This window comes from Falco peregrinus, chromosome 5 (genome assembly GCF_023634155.1).
Source record: "Falco peregrinus isolate bFalPer1 chromosome 5, bFalPer1.pri, whole genome shotgun sequence".
NCBI lineage: Eukaryota > Metazoa > Chordata > Aves > Falconiformes > Falconidae > Falco > Falco peregrinus.
In genome coordinates, this window is record NC_073725.1 from 96111944 (window position 1) to 96132939 (window position 20996).

The 20996-nt window shown below is 42.2% G+C and overlaps 1 protein-coding gene and 1 long non-coding RNA gene across 20 annotated transcripts in view; one reads left to right on the forward strand and one right to left on the reverse strand.

Annotated features, from left to right (window-relative positions):
• The window catches only part of FOXP1 (forkhead box P1), a 391101-nt gene extending 380976 nt beyond the window's left edge, over positions 1–10125 (forward strand). For all 19 annotated transcript variants that reach the window (XM_055804566.1, XM_055804572.1, XM_055804571.1 and 16 more), the window contains one exon: positions 5265–10125. In XM_055804566.1, the coding sequence (XP_055660541.1) occupies positions 5265–5409 (145 nt within the window). In that variant the 3' untranslated portion in view covers positions 5410–10125. The remainder of the gene's footprint in view (positions 1–5264) is intronic.
• Positions 10126–12490: 2365 nt separating this feature from the next.
• Positions 12491–20979, reverse strand: LOC129784547 (uncharacterized). The gene is made up of 4 exons (XR_008747402.1): positions 19668–20979; positions 17956–19405; positions 14331–14380; positions 12491–13859 (listed from the first exon to the last, which is right to left on the reverse strand). It is a non-coding gene; the product is annotated as an uncharacterized LOC129784547 (long non-coding RNA).
• Between the last annotated feature and the right edge of the window lie 17 nt (positions 20980–20996).

Below are 20996 nucleotides of genomic sequence, written 5' to 3' on the forward strand. Positions count from 1 at the left end.
CGTGAATGGCACCCAGGCAGTGAGCTGGCGCAGGAAAGGGTAAGGCAGGAAGGGTGTGATGCTGCGATGGGTGTGTTTGGTATTTATGGGGTGACAGAGTGAGTTTGCAAAGCCGTAAACTCCCCCCTCCCCTCAACTTACATCCTGGGTAATTGGCGGCTGGTGAGGAAGCTGGAGCGTGTAAGTCTTGTCGTCCTCTAAAAGCTCTGTGGAGCGGCTGGCTACCTGTGCGAGCCACCACCGCCTTCTGCCTGTTCCTTAAAACAGGCTGTAAAATTACGGGCTGACTTGCCACAGCTCACATTACACATTAAATAGAGAACTAATTTGTAGTCTTTTACTTCAAAGTAATTTGAATAAGGGATTTACAAAAGTAAGTCTAAATCAAAAAGTAGAAAAACATTAACCTAATACCACGACAGTAATTAGTTGTGAAACTAATTAGCATTTAATGGCAAAAAAGTTTCCCACCTGCATAATGTGTTGTCAGAGGGGAGGGGGCATGAAGGAATCTGAGGCTCTGGATACTTTGATATTGCAGCATTTCAAATCACTGCACAAAGTGCTTTGAAAAAAAAAATCTTTTAAAGATGACAACATTCATTTTTAATTAATAATTAATTTAAACATTGTCTTTTACCATTTACTTCAAAACATTCAAATAATGTGTTTAGCTTTTCCAGTGATTGTTTGTGCAGTATTAATTATCTCTCCCAAAGTAGCGTTGCATGACACACTTTCCGTCTCTCACAAACAGATTCATCTTGAGGCAGTTTTAGTCACAATTTGTTATCCTCTGCCTGTGACCACGTAGGGCCGGCGTGAAGGAGGAGTGGAGGGACGTGGCTTTTCTCCAGAAACCAGACTTCTCCCAGGGGTTTCTCCTGGCCTAACAGACAGGGACGAACGTTTATGATGTTGTGTTAATCCAAGTAATTATTTTTTTGCAAGTTCAAGGCTAGTGTAGTTCATGCACTTCTCATTTCACCTAAGGTTTTGTTGTCTTTGAAGAGACTGCGAGGAGGGAAAAATAACCGAGTTGAAACAGGCTAGGACATCTTCCAGAACTGTGAATAGCCGTGGCCTTTGTTGCACTTAATAATCGTCTCTTAGCACATTGATACCAAGGTGAGGGGCACAGAACAAATGCTGGAGAGAGAGGAGGTCGGGGGGAGTGATGCCTCATTTTCATTATTCACCAGAAAATCCAATTTTCTGTTGTAATATGGAAATGATTGTTTCCTGAGTGTTTTCATTTTCTCAGAATTGATAATATATGTGTTCTCTGCTGAACATTTCTTTTTGCTTCAGTAAAATGTGGCCGGGTGATGTTCCAATGCCAGCCTCTGAGCTTCCCCCTTAAAATGGTGTTTCTAAGTAGTTTGAAGGGATCTAAAGCCAGAACACCATTCACACGTCACAGGGTTTTCCTTGTTTACTAAATAAAATCACTGCAAGTTTCCAGACGCTGTGCAACCTCTTATTTTCCGTAAGCTGGCTTTGTTAGTGACATACTCAATTTTTTTCTCAGAACAGATTTCCTTGTCATAATGCAAATTATTTTTTAAACAATTTCAGTACATTAGAAGAAATAAAGCTTTAAACTTTATTTTAAGGTTTAAAGGACCTTGTTAACATGACAGCTAAGAAGTCTAACACTTTAGCTGAAGTCTTATTACCACTCATTTGTTTCCTTTTTATGACACATTGAACCATGGCTACGTTTTTTTTTTTTTTTTCCCCTTCTCTCTCCCTCCTTTTGAAACACTAGAAAGTAGTCGCATAATTACAGCTTGGGGACATAACACTTTCATCCTGATATGCTCCAAAGGTAGCCACAAAGCAAACTACTCCATGCTGTGTGCACCACCAGAACTCAGTGGCTTTAAACAACAGTCAGCTTTATTAAAAACTCCTCTGTTCCCAGAGTGGACAAACAAAAGAATTACTCAGATGTGAAAAGAAGGGGAATCTGTGTTCAGCAAGGTTATTTATTGTTAACCCCTTCTGGAGTCTTAGGCATCTACTTAAAAGGAATGTGCTGAAATTCTGCTACTATAAAAACAGGAATGGGAAACCTTTGGTGTTTTTTTTTCTTTTACCACGCCACCCCCGCTTTTTTTTGCTTTTTCTTTTTGCCTAACCCAGCATTCACCTTTTCTGTAATTCAAGAGACTGAATTCTTCACTCTTTAAAGGAAGTTTTCCTTCCCCAGTTTGGGGTTTTGGTGGGGTAGTAAATAGAGATTCAGGCTTACTTGAGAGATATGAAAGTCTCTGCCTTTGAGCTTATTTAAGCTTATGTATTTCAGTTGCTCTGAAATGTTTAAGCAAAAGCACGGATTCAGTAAGGTTTCCTCCTCACACACCACTTTGTGGTTATGACTGATAGAGTACACAAGGAGTTGAATTTTTTTTCATTGTTTTCCTTACAGATCTCTCCCTGGGGGGCTGTATTACCCAGATAACCCTCCTAATTTGGGGGATGGAGTTCTTGCCAAGCTTGCTGTCTGATGTTTGTGCAACACGTGAGCTGCTGGCGGAGGCTGGCGTGGCTGTGCCTCCCTGTGGCTTTGTGGCCCTCTCTGGCTTTGTCTCGCTCGAGGTTGAGCAGCCCTTTTCATAACTTGGTGCTTGCTTTGCTGTTCACTCCTGAAGTTTTGGGTTTTTTTGACTTCTGGGAACCACACCAAACCTCAAAGAGGAACTCAGTTAAAACCACCTGGTTTCACCTGTTTTCATAACAAAACCAGAAGAGGGGCAGAGTTTGCTTTGGAAAGGTTCGAAGACCTTTGAACGAGCTTTCACAGCATTTCGGGTGGTTGTGAGCGCAGAGGGTACTATGTTATCTGCTGGCACCTGTTCACTTCTGCCCTCTGGCTGAACACAAATTGGTGTGGGGGTGCGGTGGGACATGGGGCAGCCTTTGGGGAAACTCCCGTCCGTGTACCAAGGCCACCACTGCTGCGTGTGATGTCGTTCTCCTCTCTCCTTTGAGAGTTGCCCATCTGTGTTTTCAAAAATAATGATTTATAAAAAAAAAAAAAAAAAAGCCCAGCAGCAGCATTGAAACCAGAAAGCCAACAAGCAAAATTTTAAATCAAAACAGCAGTAAAAAAGATCACTGCTGTAAAGGTGGAGTAGCACACGCTTTATCAGTCTCTATGTGTAGCCGCTCTTTCCCCTTTTTCCTTCTGTTTTTCATTTCATGTTTTCTTCCAAGTGACCATGTGAGGGGCCCCACAGCATATTCATAATACAAGTTTTTCTAGTTGCAAATAATCAGCATGGTTTCACGTTCGCTAGGGCCATGAGCTGCCAGCACATGCACACCTCTAAGATGATGATCTGCTCACAAGACTTTGTATGCTTATGCTAATTTTTAATGTGTGATATTTGAATTGTCTCCTCCCAGTATTTTTTTTCCCTTCTTTTTCAATAATTAGGTCAAAATTGTATGAACCATGTTTCTTTCCTTGTAATTTTTGCAAAAAATTATGTGACGTGCAGAGGAACCCCTTTGCTCCCAGTTAGTGGGAGCACCTGTTAGTGAATTTGAAGGGAAAAGGTGTACACGGATACTGCAGTCACTTCTCCCCACCGTTCCTTTGTCAGATGGGTTGGAAGGTGCAGTTAATACTGAAGTATTGATCCAGCACTTTACAACTCAAGAAGTTGAAATATGCAGGGACTTGAAGGGCATTCACAGCTCACATTAGTAATGTCTGTAGTCAGCAAGTTAGGTGCTTCCTAAACTGATCCAGGCTCAAGCCGAAATAAATAAATAGGGTGCGGTACAGCTTTGCACGCTGCAGGGGTGCGGCTGGTTCACTTGCCGCAAGCAGGGTTACCTTCGCCCTGTACGTGGATACCAAGTACATTTTCCCTGTTTGCTGATTTATTCTTGCTGTCCATCAGTGCAGTGGAGTACAAAGAGTATCACCATTCCTATCCACACAAAACAAAATTAAATGCGGCTATTTAAATCTTTCATTTTAAAGCAAAGCTGCGCAAGAAGAGAAAAAGTTTTTACAGTGAAGGTTTGTGCTTCAGGTTGTGTTTTCACGTAGCCTATGTTAAAGGGTTAAATCAGCCCGCATGGAGAAAAAACAAGTCTCTAGGAGGTGGATATCAACTCAATGAGAGGGACTTGAACTCATTAACACTTTATTTTAAGGGATTGCCTACAACATCAATTATTTAGGAAGCAAACAGGGTCTCCATTGCTGTGTCGCATTATTAATACTTGGTAATGTCAATAAAATCCTACTTTCCTATAAAGTCCCACCAACAAGACACTATTGACTCACATGGCTATTTTACATTTCAAAAGCTGCTGAACAAAAAAAAAAAAAAAAAAGAGAGAGAGGAAAAAAAAGGTAATTTGTATTTGTATAGGATTTGGTGTAAATATGATTTACGAACAACATTTTTCAATTGTTATCATACCCGTTTTGAATGACCAAGCCCCGTTCCCCTGCGGGTTATTCATGTGCTATGCTGTAATGAGAAATTTGGCAGATCTCATCTCTTTAGTACATCCTTGTGCCCACCATGAGCTGGGGATCATGTTCTGCCTTGTTTACAGCTGACAGTGTTATTATTCTCGTTAGGACTGTGCTTTCTTATCATATTGTTGTGTTGAGCAAGCCTTTTCCTCTCTGTTTGTGTTTCCTGGCAGGGCTTTTCTTCCCTTATTGACAGTTTGTAAAAATATGCATTAATTTGGAGTTTAAAGCATGTATCATGGTGTCTCTTTGCTGTGTTTGCTTGAAGTTGATTAATGATAGAACCTCACTTGGGGTCGTCCTCTGGAGAGTTGTCTCACAGGTTCTGCATGTTAACGAGAGACGCTGCACACACAGCGAGCAATGATTAGCCCAGCCTCCGCCAGCTCGGCGGGCTGACAAACTGCTGCTTTGCCATTCGGGTGCTTATTCCGCTTATTTATCCAAGGATTGTAGTACCTTAGTGTGTCAGCTGAGAGCGTTTTCTCTCGAACCCGAAATGGAAACCCTGTCGAGGTGCTCCTCCCAGAGTGTTTTCTTGGGGAAGTTGAGTGCCGCTGGCCCGGCATAACCTTCACTTGGCTTTGGTGGCCGGCACAGAAGTTGAGGGTCTTCTCCCTGGTGACCTGGGGCGCTCAGACCTGGCACGCAAGTCTGAACCCCCAAACCGCCTTGCTGTCCTCCCCAAACCACCCAGGCTGTCAAAACTGTTCTTTAACGAGCAACTTGCAGACTGACCGTGGGTTTGTTTTCCCAGGCACCCCGTGCATGTCAAAGAAGAACCGTTAGACCCAGATGAAAATGAAGGCCCGCTATCCTTAGTGACAACAGCCAACCACAGTCCAGATTTCGATCACGACAGAGATTATGAAGACGAACCTGTAAATGAGGACATAGAATGAGTATGTCTGACATCGTTATCCTGAGAATGAAGATTAGAAGATCACGTCAAACTTAGCTGTGAAATCTCTCCATTATTGTACAGTCTGGAGGATTCTCAGTCCACTTTGACAACTATGAAATATGTTAACTCTTAGTGCCATCAAGTATCCCATTTGGGAGTATTTTTGATTTTTCTACTTTTTGTTGAAAAAAGGAATTTGTACTCTGTGCATTGGATGGACTTGTTTGGTACTTGGGATTTTCCTCTCTTACAGTCAACATCAGTGTTGTAAATTTGCTAAACTGATTCACTTGCATTTAGCAGCCAGCTGTGGACTGCAGGTCCTGCCGATTTTGGACACTTGAGGACATCAAACTGAGCATGTACACCTGAACTGCAGATCAAGTCTTTGCCCAGATTTTAAGGATTCCAATGGACAACATATTTGCACAGTACTGCATGTTGATTATCACTGCCTTTACTCCATTTTTTTTGTTTTTTTGGTTGGTTCCTTTTTTTTTTTTTTTTTTTTTGCTTCCATTTGGGATGGGGAAGGCCTGTGTGTGCACGTGTGTGGATATGTGTGTGTGCGTGTGAGCGTGTATATTGGGGAGGGGTTAAAAGAAAAAATTATCCCAAACTTTTTAATGTATTGCTTTTATTCCCCCGCCCCACTTCTCCTCTACCATTTTAAGTTCTGACCTCAGGCCTCATCTGGGCCCAGGGCCTCTCAGAGGCTTCAACGTTTTCTGTACTTTGTGATGAATGTTAATAGGTGTTTTTATTATACGAAGCTGAATGTCATTGAATTGTTTGTAGTTTTTTCTGTCATTCATTCCAGTTTCCTTCAGATGCCACCATGTTTTCTTTAGCTATGGAAAACATTCCATTTCGGTGTCTCCTTTCTTTTGTTACTGTTTTTCAAAAAAGGTCCCAAATGCTGCACGATACATGTGGAAGGGTTGTCCAACGGAGAGAGAGGAACGAAGTACTGCAAGAATGAGAATGAATGACAGATGAACATAGAAACACTGTAGGAAGCAACACAGATTCATTCCACAAAGCAGTATTTTTAATATTTCTTTTTTGGTTTGGGTTTTTTGATTTTTTGGGTTTTTTTTTTTTGTTTTGGCAGCAATGGTGAATATTAGCAAATGCCACAAAATCGAACAGCACAAAGAAATTACGCAGCACCGACAGGGTTCGCTTTTATTAGAGGATGAATAGTAGTACAGTAGCAGGTTCTCGGTTGTTTAACACGAGTTCTAATGGGTCAACAAATCTTTCTGGAATATCGAAGATTACAGAGATGGGCACCTATACATTTATTATGACAATTTTTTTATTTTTTTTCTTTTTGCATTTGCATTTGCAAATAGTGGTTGGAAAGATGACTTCATTACATTGTTATTGTACGTGGTGATGTTTCACGGTTAAACATCAGTTCAGGATTGCTTGGTGGCATTAATCTGTTTGAATACAAATTAGATTTCAGATTGAACTTGTTACGGGAGTTAATAAGGACGGAGCCCCACTAATGCTAAAGTGTTAATTTTCAGCTGTGCAAATCCAGTACTGCAGTTAAGATTGTTACGCAATATTACACCAGCCAGTATGGAAACCTCACCATAGGAGACAGGAGTTTTAGGAGAGAATTTGTGCTGGGGCTTGTTAGGCAAAACTGGCAAGGCTCTTCAAAGCAAACACGACATACAAAATTTGTTGCGATAGGTCAGTAAACCTCGATCACCAAACACCTAAACATTTTCATTCTGCAACCACTTTTCCATCACTCATTTATTTATGTAGGACTGTAGCTTTTTTATTATTTCAAAAAGCCTTTCAGAGCTTAATTTATATTCTTCTTTGTACCTTTTTTTTCCTAAAATTACCAAAGATATTACACAAAGGTAAATTATGTTCTCTGTTATATGCTTTATCTTATGAAGCCAAATATCCTCTTATTGTTGATCAAAGGAGGTTGAAGAATTTAGAGGGAAATGACAAGATGTGGGCTATTGCTAACCTGAGAGGGAAACTGCTCCTTTATTCTAGAAAATTTAGAAGGCCAAGTAGATGTCTGAACCAAAGTTGTTACTTTTTATTTGCAATTCTTTACAGTGACCAAAACGAAAGTCTGTAAAGAGGAATCAAGAAGAGCTTTAGAGGCTAAAACTGGGAATCAGCATTACTGGTGGAGCTATGAGAAGGGAGCTAGAGAAAGCAAAGACACAGTTATTCCGTGGAAAATTAGACTATCAGATAAAGGAGGCAGTTTAATAAAATACAGAAGAGAACAGAAAAGCTCCCACGATTTAACTGGACGACATAATAGTATTTCTAGAATTGAAAGAGAAAAAAAAATTTTTGGTCTTTGGTTCTACAGATTGTGTGCCACTTCTGTTTCAGGACTGTGCTAGGATGACTGCTTGAATTTGGCTTGATCTTGGCACATTTGCTCAGTTTAGGTTTTGGTCAGCATTTTTCATAAGGAAGTAACAACACTCCTGTCCACTCATAAGCTTTGGTACAAGAAATTTTATTGGCAGTTACTTTTATAAAACTCAACTCTGCTTTCTGTTTCAAAAGACAAAAAAAAAAAGAAAAAAAGGGCAGTCTGTGGTCATTTGAAACTTTCTTTTTTTGTTTGTTTTTTAAGTTATATCCAGGCAGCTTCGTGACGTGCCGGCGGTAGCCAGATAGGGATCATGAGAATTGAGCCCTGTGCTTCTAAACTGAGTGGTTTGCTGGTTAGTTCGGTATTCAGAAGGGGATAAAAATCTGGTAGATTAGTTCATTCTCAGCATGTGTAGCTAGACATGAGTAAAGATAACAGCATGAGAAACTGTTAGTACGCATACCTCAGTCCAAACTGTTAGGGAATGAGTAAATAAAAAATACATTTCACTCAGTTGCACTTAGTTGTATGTCTTGCATGCTTAGTCTAAAGACTGTAGCAAAAATAAAAAAAATAAAAAAAGAGAAAAAGAAATAAAAAATTAGATTTTAACATATCTGGCAGGTGTTGCAGCCTTGCAGAAGAACCAACTGAAAATCTCAGGCTTTACATCAAGCAAACTTCACTATGATTTTTACAATTCTGATTCTGTATCCCTTTGGATATACAGTTGCTTCTTTAGGGAGGGGTTTATTATGTTGTACATATATATCCCACTGTGTCTGTGTGAGCCTTTGTCTTTTGGGGGGAGGGTGGGGAGGGAGGAAAAGGTGGAAAGGTCCTTTTTTTAGATACCATTCCTCAAAAGGAATAAATGCAGACCTGTTTGTCAAAACACCTTTTGCTTTTTGTGCAACTGCTTTATATTAACTATACTAAAAAAATAGCTTTGAAAAAAAAAAAAACTACTGTATGTAATGGAATTGCAGAATACGCTGCACATGTATTTTATTTAGTTATCCTTGCTTTAAGAATATTGGATGACATTTGCTGACATGTGGGAGAAAATCCCTTGACTTTTTTTTTCAGCTTTTAAATTGTAACATAGTTGACAGATTTTTTTTTTTCTCTCCTGTTATCATTGATCGAAGCATTTTTGTACAGTTTTTGTGTTTAAGCTGGTTTTTTTGATACTTTCCCACCCCTTCTGTTATCTTACCACTGCCTTTTCTGGCTGTCTTAAACAAAGTTCATATATTTGAAAGGAAAAAAAAAATTGTTTAAAAAAAATAATGTTTTTCTCCTGCTGCAGTAAATATTTTGCATGATGAATTCCAGGGTCACACTTTCAAAGTTTATCAGTGAAGTAGTGATTAATAATGGGGAGTGTCAAACTATTGAACTTTTGTATAAAAAAAAAAAAAAAACTTTACAAGGTGCCAAGATGTAAAGACAATTTGTTACATGTTTTTTTTCTCAAAGAAAAGCGTACATTATGAAAGTAGTACCATGTATCAGGTAAATCGCTGTCAGGAATGAGAGTCAAAGCCTTCCTTGTCCACAAAAAAAAAAAAAAGTTTGTAAATGTAAAACCTGTTAGGTTTCTGCATTCAACTAGAAGTGAAATGAAAAAAATCAAGGCTTATGTAGGATAAGTGACCACAGAAAATATTACCTTTTTTGATTCTCACTCGCAAGAGTCCCGCTGCAGGTCCTGCACCTCCCCTCTCCTGGAGCTCCTGCTTCAGGAAGAGACCGGGGCAGGGATTCTCATTCTACAAATATTGCAGATCATTAGATATTTTATATATATACATACATAAATATATATATATATAAAGTTTTTTAAAATAATTTTGAACTATTGTAGTTTTCAGATTGCCAATAATCTCATGTTCGTTATAGCATGGAAAAAAAAATGTGTTTAAACTCTTTTGAAATCCTTTGGTACCTTTGGTTAATGAACTCGGAGCGAGTTTTTAGATGTTTCAGAAGTCATTTAGTATTCTAGTCTTGCGAGGTGAATTTGCAGTTAACGACTGCATTTTAATGGGCCCAGAACAGGTAACAAAGTATCTTCTACCCATAAGCCTTGATGAAAATGGTACAGTCCAGACTGTTAGCATGGTGCTTTGTGTGTATGTGCTGCCAGTAACAAGATTTTTTTTTTTTTTTTTTTGATAAGGCATAAAAGAAACTCATTCCTTACATCAACTGTAATTCCATCATTCCATGTCTGTTGATACAGACAATAAAAAATGTTGTGTAGTCAGTACTAATTACTGACATTATAGCATTCTCAAATGCAATAAAAATGCTGGTTGTTCACACTGGTAATGCAAGTTGCCATGTCCGAAGTTTTTGCTTTGTACCCCCCGGCAATGCCTCCCGCGTCGCACCCCCCGGCCCCAGCGCTGACCCAGGGAGCAGCTGGTCGCATCTCACCCATGTCCCAGCACGTCCATGGACGGTCTCGTCGCTCTCCTTGGGTCTCCCCCAACCACATCCAGATCTTCCAGCGGCCGTTTGAGGCTGGAGCGCTGGAAGCATGGAGGACGCTGTCGCTGGAAGGATCCACCTGCTTTTCCAAGGAAACCCGCCAGAGTTCGACCTTTGGGTGCCCCGGGGAGCCGAGGGGATTTGCTTTCTCATGGGACTCTGCTTCAACGGGGAAGGTGCGAGAGGAGGGGGTCGGGGCTTCATCCTGCACCTCCCCAGTGCGGTGCCCTGACGGGGGCTGGGGGGGGACAGGGTGGGCATGGCCACACATGTGCGGGGAGGGGGGTGCAGGCTCAGCCCCTCAGCCCACAAAACCTTCAGCAGCAAAGTCCCAAGCCGCGCTGTCACCCGAGACAAAACTTCAAAGGAAAAACCCACCTTCTTTTCTTCTGAGTAAGCACACATTTATTTTCTTCATCAAGTTTTATAAAGAAAAATAAAATGTTTAATAACTAGCATTAGCAGCAAACTGAAATTTCAGAGGAGAGATTTTTCATGAATAATTCATTAAAATTTCACATCTGCAAGATTAGTCATCCAAATAAAATGCTAATGTCAAAAACATGCACCGTCTATAATATTCTCATCAAGAAATCTTTTTGCATATAATGATAAATGCTTAAATTAGTACAAATGATTTTATAAAAATATTCTATCATAAAATTATACCAGATAACTACTTTTTTTTTTTTTTTTTTTTCCTGGGGGGGGGACGGGGGGGAATCTTTGCACATTCATTATAATGTGTCTCAAAATGGTGTTGACTGGTAGATTTTAATAATCAAAATACAGAGAATAAAATTTGGCTTTGGTTGTGTATTGCACTTTTATCACTAGTGAGATTTTTTTACTGACCTGCGGAGGTCCCGCTTTGGGGATTTAGTTTGTCCCAAGTCACAGGCGGAGGGGGTTTTGTGTTTTGCCAGGAGAGCTCCGTGTTTCCCCGAGGTGGGTGGGAGAGGCGGCTCTGGGCAGGGGAGTACGTCCCCAAATGGGTGCCTGTGGGGCTGGGGGCTTGGCCGGAGGCCAGCGTGTCACCGGCAGGCAGTTATCTGCGGTCCTGCCTGCAGAGCCATCACAGGTGACATGGCTGGTTCATCTCCTCAGACATCCCAGCACTGGCAAGACAGCATGGAGACACGGTGTTTACCACCGGCCAACTTTCTGTGGCCTCGGGTGGAAGGAGAGCAGCCGGGGCGCGTGCCAAGCACCGAGCTGCTGCGCAGGATCGGGCCCTGCCCCTCCTGCCCCAGCGTGGGAGAGCCTGGCTCTTTGCAACCGTTTGTATCGTCTTGCCATTGTTAACCACATCTCTCCTCCCTGGGTGCCATGTCGTGGGACATCACCAACCCCTTTCCTGCTCCACGGCACTGCCACCGGTAGCAGCCAGCTGGGAAACACCTTTTCCAGTCAGAGGCACTGTTCTCCACCACAGCTGAACAGCAGGTTTCTGCTCAGTGGTGAGGCCATGTCTCTGAGCCACGTCCAAAGAAAACCGGAGCCGGTGCGTGGGGTGTTCTGGGTTTCTCCCGTACCGGAGGGAAGGGCAGTGGCAGACCCAGGGTCCTGGCACAGAAGCTGGGCCCGGGGGGACGCAGTGGCTGATGTGCTGCTCCCTGCAGATGATCCAAACGGTGACATTTAACTTGGGCCGCGAGCTCAGAGTACGACAAATTTCTCGTTATTGGACTAATTTAAGGGACTAGCAATTCCCGGTGCCTCTGGCTGGCATGCAGGCACATACACACCCTTCCTCACAACAAAGTGTAATTAGCCCTTTTTGACCTATTAATCAGGCTCCATCTTCAATGATGATGTTAAACTTTCTTTTAATAGTGCGTTAATCAGGGCTATCTTTTATCTTCGTTGCAGCAGTGGTTAATTCAGTCACATCGAAGCGCTCTTCAGCCTCATATTGCCACGTTGGTGGCAACACACCACTGCGTCCCCAAGGATGATGGCTGCCACGGTGGGATGTCCTTTCTTGCCCCAAAGCCCCTGTCAAAAAAAGCAGCAAAGTCCCTCCTTTTTTAGCCCCCTGCCGTTGGCTTCCTTAGATACCTTCAAAGCAGAGGAGGCAGGAATGGTAAACACCATCACCTTGGGGTAGTTAACCAGAAATAGCCCCTCCTCTCTGGATTCCGCAGGAAATGTCTGTCTACCTGGAGGGGAGAAAAAAAAAAAAAAAAAAAGAGAGAAAAAAACAACAACCCCACCATGTTTTGCAGGGTTTAGTATGTATTTACTTAGAGGAGCTCAGTGGCCATTTTTCATGCATCTCAGAAGCCTGAAAAACATTTTTTGTCTTCAAGTTATAATGTTAATTTGAAGGTAACCGTCCTTTCAAGGATTAATTCCAGCCAAAGCAATAACCATTATTTACCAGAGTTTGACATTTTTATCACTCATCATATTAGCAAATTTCCATTGAAAATGCTAAAATGGTTCGTCATAAGGCACATAACTGCTTTGGCTGTAAAAATGACCAACACAAGTGCCTGTACTCAAACATTAAATTATACTGTAATTAATAAAGACAGTTAAACTGTCTACTAGCAACAGCAATTTAGGTAACCACATTTGATCGGCTATAAATTGTAACTACATTAAAATTCCAGAAATATTAGCAATATGGATTACTTGATGGAAATAGGTGCTGATCACCAACACTCCTATTTTACAACGGAAGCACAGGTCATGTTGGCCACAAAACTGTGGGCGAAGATCAAGGCTGAGTACTTTTAATCTTGTGAAACAAGCAATTACAAATAGTTGCATCGATTTGTTAAAAAGCTTTAGGTGACATAAATTGTTTCCTGTTTAGCTTATTGCTCTGATACATAAATGTCACTGAGTATAATATTAATTAGGGTCACAGAACAACAAGGGTCGGGTGATATAGTGTACGATCAGGGATGTGTCAATCCTTTGTGAAGGCAAGAAAAGCGCCGGCCCCTTCACGCTGCAGCGCTCAACGCCTAATTTTATGTGATGACAAAAGAAGGTAAAGGAAACTGTATTTTAATATGTGAAGTAATTACTTTAGTACTAGTATAATTTTACGGTTTAGGATAAATTACAATGTTTTCAGTCTCCTGCTCTTGCCACATAACATAAAATCCACATATAGCATCAATAAAATAGAATACTGTTTATAAAGGCTTTCTGCTGCACAAGACCGACACTATTCCTCCTAGCAGATGGAAACTAAGCGCAGATTTCAGTCTGGTGTGTGTTTCTACACTTAATTTTTTTTTAAAAAACCAAAAAATGGGCTGTGCAGGTTATTTATTTAACATAAATCAAATGTATCATATACACTGTTTCTTTGGATTGGCATACAACTTAGAAAAATACAGTAAGATTCTGAAAAATCTGGAGAAAATTTATTAAATATGATTTTTACTGTAATAGAATATTAATGTAACCCAATGCTCATTTCCCATTAAGTTGATCCCTTTTTAATACACACATGCTTTTTATTATTTTGCACTCATGCGAAAATTCCACATTCAGAGAGTTTCCATCTCCTTAGGAATGTCTCTGGCAAAGGCACAGTAAGAAATCTTGAACTAAAAAAAAAAAAAAAAGCAAATATCGAACGATAAGATGTGGCGAAGTGCTGATGAACTGAAGCAAAAGCCAATGATATAATAAAGGGTAAAAAGGCATTCAGCACTGCAAGGGGAACAGTAGAAACAATTACACTTTAAACCCCTCCTTCTCGCTGCCACTGTACCACAGCACAGATGAAAATGTTTGATTTGCAAAGATTCATTAATTACCACTTGAATATTTAAAGCTATTTTGCAGACTAACAGAGGTAGATAAAGCACTGAATTAAAACCTCTAATAAAATTGTAAAAATATTTCTGCAAGTTTACCAGCATTGCGATTCCTCCCGGTTTAGGGAGCCAGGCTTGGCTTGTTAGGGAATTAATTTTTATGGTTTTTTTTTTTTTCCGAGTGGGTATTTGAAGTAAGATGGTGTGATTGCACAGCACTATTTGTCTCTCATTTTCAAATGTTTACCAAATACTTACTTGGACTCTTTCCCTTCACATGTGGTTGCCCTTCATGGGAGAAGTGGCTTCTACAAAACAATACAAAGGAGGAGAAGTGTGTTTGAGCTATACATTCATTTTAATGCATTTCCATATACAGCAAAAACGCGTCTAGTCCTAAGTCTGGTATAATACTTTCTCTGATACGAGGCAGTGGGGGGAAAGAAAAAGAATCTGTTAATCCTGTTATAATTATCCTTGTTAGACTTAAAAAAAATAATAATAATTGGAACAGTATCCTCTTTTGCAAGGGTGGAGAACTCATGCAAACGGGAGGAACAAGCATCATGGAGAGCATCTCTGTAACCGCGCGGTACGCCCCGACTTTGCCCCGTGGAGGCTGAGCCGTTAGCTCCAGGCTTACCGGGTCTTTTGTTTAAATGCACAGATTACAAAGAACTAATCAGACCCACACACCCAGAAAGCACAGTGTAACTTAAAATAAGTGTATATATTTATTTGCACAACTTCTGCCTGTAGGCGAAGCAGCCTCAAAATGTTGGGAGCCCCACTCAGGCGATGTAAACCTCGGTGGCTGAAGAGCTGCCTTTGACACCTGACAATTGCATATGTTAATTTTTACCTGTTTGCATTCAGTTGGCAGTGGGATTTTTTTTTTTTAAAAAAAAAAACACATTCTATTTTTAAACAAGTGAATATTTGAAATCCACAACAGTGCAGTGAGGGCTTGATTGCGGGATGAGGGTTGAAAGATACAGCAACAGCTCCTTTAGCAGTATGTTAACGATGATGAGTACAGCCAAAGTGTATGGATTTAATAAGAGAAAAATGGTCAGAGTTCTTTTTGTCATTAATTTAAGCAGTTGGCCAATGAAATAAAGAACAACCTGTCCAGTTATATTTGGATACACCCTTACACGACTGTTCCTGTTGTAATTATTGAGTGTCTATTCCAATTTTAAGGATTTTGAAATTATTCCACTGTATTTATACATGAGATGCCCAAATTCAGCTGTTACTGTGGGTGCAGGGTGCCAGAGGAGGCTGCTGCCAGCCAAGGCAGCCCTGTCATGGGCATCACCATCTGCCACCACCTGAACTCCACCTTCACCAGCAAAGCATCATACCCAGGGCACTCACTCCCCAGCCCTGCCAGAAAGGAAAGGGCGTACTCAAAATATTTCAGACCTTGCCCTTGCTTATTGTTTTTGGACAAATTTTATTGGTTTTGGCTTTTTTTTTTTAATTATTATTTTGGTTGAACCGCTTGTTAGTGTTCATTTGTGTTGGGCATGATAAGAGCCTGTTGGTTTATATCATCTGAGCGCAGGGGCATTTGGCGGTGTTTGAAATATTTTAGACTTTAGAAAAATTCTTGCCGGTATATTTGCTGTGTTAGAAAAATGGCTTTCTCCCAGTAGGTTATAAATATATATCTGTACATATACCTGCATATACTTTGTACGTGCTTTGATACGTATATAGAAATGAAGTTTTGCTAAGCAGAGCCTCTTAAAAGCCGAGAAGGGAGGAGCCCTGGCACTGCCGACTCCCCGCCACCACTACGGTTAGCACAGGCGTCCGCATCGCTGTCGGAGGGAGACAGGAGCTGGCCCTGAGCTGCCCGTGGCTCGTGCCCATCTTTGCCTGGAATAACGAGAGCAGTCCCATGTATTCCAACAGCAAATGCATGCACACAAACATCCATCACTTTTTTGGCTTTGGCACCTTTGCAGGCATGCAGGAGGGGAAAATTATATTCACTGGCCATGAAATTTATTGAAAACAAAAATAAGACAAATAAGAAGTAAAACTTTTTATTATTTTGGCCAGGACTAGGGTTTATTTTTCAATTACTTGTTCGGGCTGGGTTTTTCCCCTGTTTCCTAGACATACTGAACAGACTTGTACTGCATATAATTGCATGGGCAGAGCTCTGGAGAGCCTTCCAAATGCAAGCTGTTCATGCCTCACGCTCACCCTTGCTATTTTTAAATATTGCTACTTTATGCTGCATTTTCAAAGCTTCCCCCGACCCCTCGTGCAGTTTGGAGCGTTCTCACCTGTTTACAACATCACCGAGCGCTGGCAAATTCAAAACAAAAACATCTGATAAAAATCAAATATTATGTTGCTAACTGCAAAGTTCATTTCCCCTCAGAAGTCCTTCTTTAATTATAAAACCCGCATAACCCATTTCCTTTGGTGTGCAGAAAGGTGTGTAATTAAACTATCAGCATAATACCTTTCTACATGTAAAACCTGCACTTATGAACTTTAACTGCTGAATAAAAACTCCTATTACATGACCATTAAGTATTATGAATAAAGCAAGTCATTGTAGTACTTGATTAATTTTTATGCACTAACCATTGTGTTCAGCACAAATTTGGTTGCCATAGGTGTCCTCTCTCCCGGCTGTCCCGGTGGCTCTGCCATCCTCACCCAGGTCCGAGGCTCTGCTGCATCTCCCCATGCTCTCCTCTGGGCCATGGCCATCCCCAGAGCCACGTTCCCTGTCTGTGGTCACCACAGAAGAGGAACAAACTTTGCTCTGCTCCTGTAGTTTCTCCATCATGGCATGGCCGGGGAAGGGGACACTGGGTGGCAGTGGGGAGGACGGGGTCCCCTCCATGGGAGAGCTGCTCTGTGCCAGGCTGAGCCCTGACTCACTTATCTCATCTCTGGGTGGGCTGGGGGAGTTATTCTCAGCTGGATATTATTTAACTAATCAGGGAGAAGTGATTTGGTCATCTTTCATGCAGATGTGGCAGCAGACCCTCAGAGAAGAAGCTCTCCATGCTGCTGATTGCCTTCTGTGTTATAGGGTACCAGAAGCTTTGCCCTACGTGTTACTTACAGCCCTGGTCCTCCCAGAAGTGTCCCCCTCCACAGAGCAGTGCCTTGCCAGGTGAAGTGGGAAGGCAAAAATAAACATCCCAGTTAAACCCCACAACTCCAAAATCTTAATTGACAGGAAGACCGAGTATGCCAAGATGCTGAGGAGGATTGTATGGTGCTGATCCAGGCTGCCGAGGAGCCTGCGCTCAGCGGCCCAGAGGGCATCTCCCACCCTATGTACAAACATTCAAGACCCCAAGCCATTATTCATCAGTTCCTTGCAGCCACGTTCCCATATGCCGCGTGATGATTATATTGAGGCTGATCTTTGAAGTCTGGAGTCAGGAAGTTTAGCTCAGTTATAATCAATAGCGTTTCCAGCTCTTGGAAATCTGCACTAACCACTCAAGGCAGCCAGTCTGCATTATGTCCCTGTCATGCGTATATATTTGCATGTTCATTAGCCATGTAGTAGCACAGCTGTATGTGATTTCATTTAGCTTTTAATTATCTTCTTTAGGTTAGTGTTTTCATCTCCGCCAGACTTAGCAAAGAAAAGAAAATCACTTAGGCAAAATAAACGCTGCTGAGCAGGTCTGGGGCAAGGAGTACTCTTTCCTCGTGCGTCCTACCGTTCTGCTGCAAAAGAGATGTTTGGTTCAAAAGTTCCAACAAATTAATAACAAATCTGTCTCTTCCTTTCCCCCATCATATGCTTATCTTATTCAGGTGGTTGTGGGTGTAATTTTTCATTTGCAGCAGGTGTTTTTTTACATATTAGATAAACTCCATCCTTACAAACCTTGGCATGGATGTTTGTATTTGCTCCAACAGCTGCTGCTCCAGCGCTCGCTCACACGCAGATCAAGGCATCCTCCTCTTTTGATGCAAGTGACTCATACCTCTGATGAGCTGAAACAAAAATACCATGCTCAGCTGCAGACACCTGCATTCATGCACTGGGTTTAAAAGTTCGGATGTGGGTTCTAGCTAATTTTATTCTCTTTGGGTTCTTATACGACACCCTTTATTTTGGTTTCTGGGAAATTTCCATTAGTAAGAACAAAACAAGGTGACTAATTTCTGCATTGAACTTTCTTCTCCTTTCCTCCCACCCCCCCAATGCACAAAGAGAAAAATTATGTGATTTATCTCTTTCACCTCAATTACTTGTAACAAGTCCAGCCCTGACGCACTCTGCTTTGTTTCACTGGCTTGCAGGGTCAAAGGCTCAGGGGTCATCTTTGGTTTAGCAAGCGGGGAGGTTATCTGCAGCTCCACTGCTGCACAGGCTGAACTGGGGCACGATGCTGAGCCCCCCCATACGCTCCTGGCCCTCGTGTGTACAGCGTCAAAGCCCAGAAGCAGCATTGATGGAGAAGCCAGTCTTATTTCACAGCAGTGACACTGAGAACTGAGCTTTGACATATGTGGTGACTTCCGAGCAGTCACGGAGCAGAGCAGAAGGGCTGCGGGAATGGAGCTTGTGGAGCTTCGGCAAAATGCAGCTGAGTCCCCCCAGCACTGTGGGATGGGGGCAACTACCTCAGCACAGGTGTCTCTGAAACTATAGAAATTTTTTTTTTTTCTCTTACAAACATAGTGAGGTAGGAATACAGAAATGACAAGAACCTGGAAGCCCTCAGCTGCTGGCTGGCTTACAGGTGTGTGGGATTCTCCTTAGCTAACAGAGGCTTCGCTAGGGAGCTGCAGTGCTGGCTTCTTTGGTTTGCTGAGCAGCTCGTGCTTTTCGAGAGAGCTCCTTGAAACAGCTCGGGGTGAAAGTCACCACCGGTTAGAAAGTGCCCACTCGCCCGGATGCGATGGCTACCTTCACCCTTCCCATAGGTGATGTCTGAGAGGCTCTCAGGGTTGAGCTGAGCACTTACCTCGCTGATGAGCTAAAACAAGCCCCACCTGACTCTCTTGGGGGTGGTGGCTGGCATTTTAATGACCTTGACTCTTCTTTTTCTTCTTTATTAAAGGAACAGGGCATATTCAATGCTTATGTGAGAAGGCACAACCATCCGGAGCTGACAGTACTGTTTTCCTGTTACACCAATGGTTTGTTTGGAGAAAAATTCCAAATGTCTGTTGGGGAATTGATCCAGGCTGCTGGGAGCAACTGTTGTCTTACCAAAGGATGATAACTGTTCATGAATTAAATTCCTCTGCATCACCTTCCTCACACAGACCCACAGTAATGGCTGAAGCACGTCCTGTCTTCTCTGCTTGCCATAGCAGGAGCTCTCCTGTAGCAGGGGAAATATATTCTTATAGTTTGCTTACCTTGACACTTCAAACATTTTCCCAGCAAGCTGAAGGTGTAATTAAATGACATGCCAGATGCCAGTGTGCGTTATATTATACCACCTCTCAGCTGGGCTAGCAAAAGGGAATGAATGGAGCCTTAAGACAGCTCTCCTATAGATAGTTATTATCTCTTTTTGATAAAGAATGGGTAAGGTTGAGCAGAATGTCAGTAAACCTGTAATTTTCTAGCCTTTCAGTTACCTCTGTTCTTCTGATCCACCAGTGATGTGAAGTTTTGTTGTGCTTTGTTCCATCAATTATGGCATCTCTCCAAGAAGGCGGCAGACTCTTGTGTCGCATATGCATATTTATGGTAAGGTATGTTGGGATCTTCCTGTTGCACCTGAAGCCAGGTGTTCTGGGCCTTCCGAAGTTGGGGTGCAGCACGGCCGCTTTTGGGCAACGAAGCTTTTGGGGCAAGGCTTTTTAGGTGTAGGCTAAAAAACCCAAAAGCTTGCAGCAGGATTTCATAACTTTGAACTTTCTGAAATGAAATTATTTTTGTAACCTTAATAATAGGATTTCTAGACCGCATTTGCTTACTTTGTTGTATGTGCTACCTCAGAAGATGGATCTGGTGTATCTCTTGGCTGTGGCACTCAGGTTTTAGAGCGCTGGGTTTTCAGCTTTGCAGGACACCGTCCCAGTTCTCGGGGAGACAAGATATTGGCTGTCACAAGAGAAACTTGCCAGTGAGATTTATTTACTTACTTGGAAGTGGAAATGTTATTTTAATAATCCAGCCAGCACGGGAGTGGAGGTGTTGGACACTCATCGCTGGCCTCAGGAAGGCTTTGCTGCAGCGCCTTGCGATCCCCTCTCAGCTGGCGAGGTGTGCTCCGCACGGAGGGCAGGCAGCCGAGCCTTGGAAAACTCAGACCTTGATAATTCTTCATCTAGATATTTATATTTAAGAGCATGGAAGTCATGCTGTTTAAATACCAGTGTTTTTAACGAGTTGCTAACTTCTTGCCACCTGGAGAGCCAGTGGCCCTGGGCAGCCCCAGCCCCAGCTGCAGCAGGGCACTAAACCCGCCGGCAGCCCGTGAGGCTCGCCTCTGCTCTGCTCTTTGGGGGTGGGATGTCTCGTTTGACAGAAGCAAGCAACAGACTGAAACTTTCACATGCTGCCGGTGCAGTGTGTGCAAGGCGCTTCTTTCAGAAGTGAGGCATGTTCGTAATTAAAGATTAATTTACCAGCACTAAAACCAAAGCTTTCCTCAAAGTCTACTGTCAACAGACATGCTCCCTTTCAGTGACATTTGCATTTCTAACTGGGACTGCTTATTACCAGAAAGTCTCTGCAGCTGAGATTTAATTTTATTTGCTGGTTGTCCCCTTAAACCAGTGCTCTGCAATTGGTATTGCCTGGCCTGGCTTGCAGAGAGTGCGCGTGTGCCTGTGAGCGGGCACAATTTCACCCTGCCAGATGGGTGTGAGCATATGGGTGCCCGGGAAGCCACTCTGTGCATCGAGAAGATGGCTTGTCAGTGAGAAATGTTGAAAAGGTCAGTCCATATAGAGAAGCCA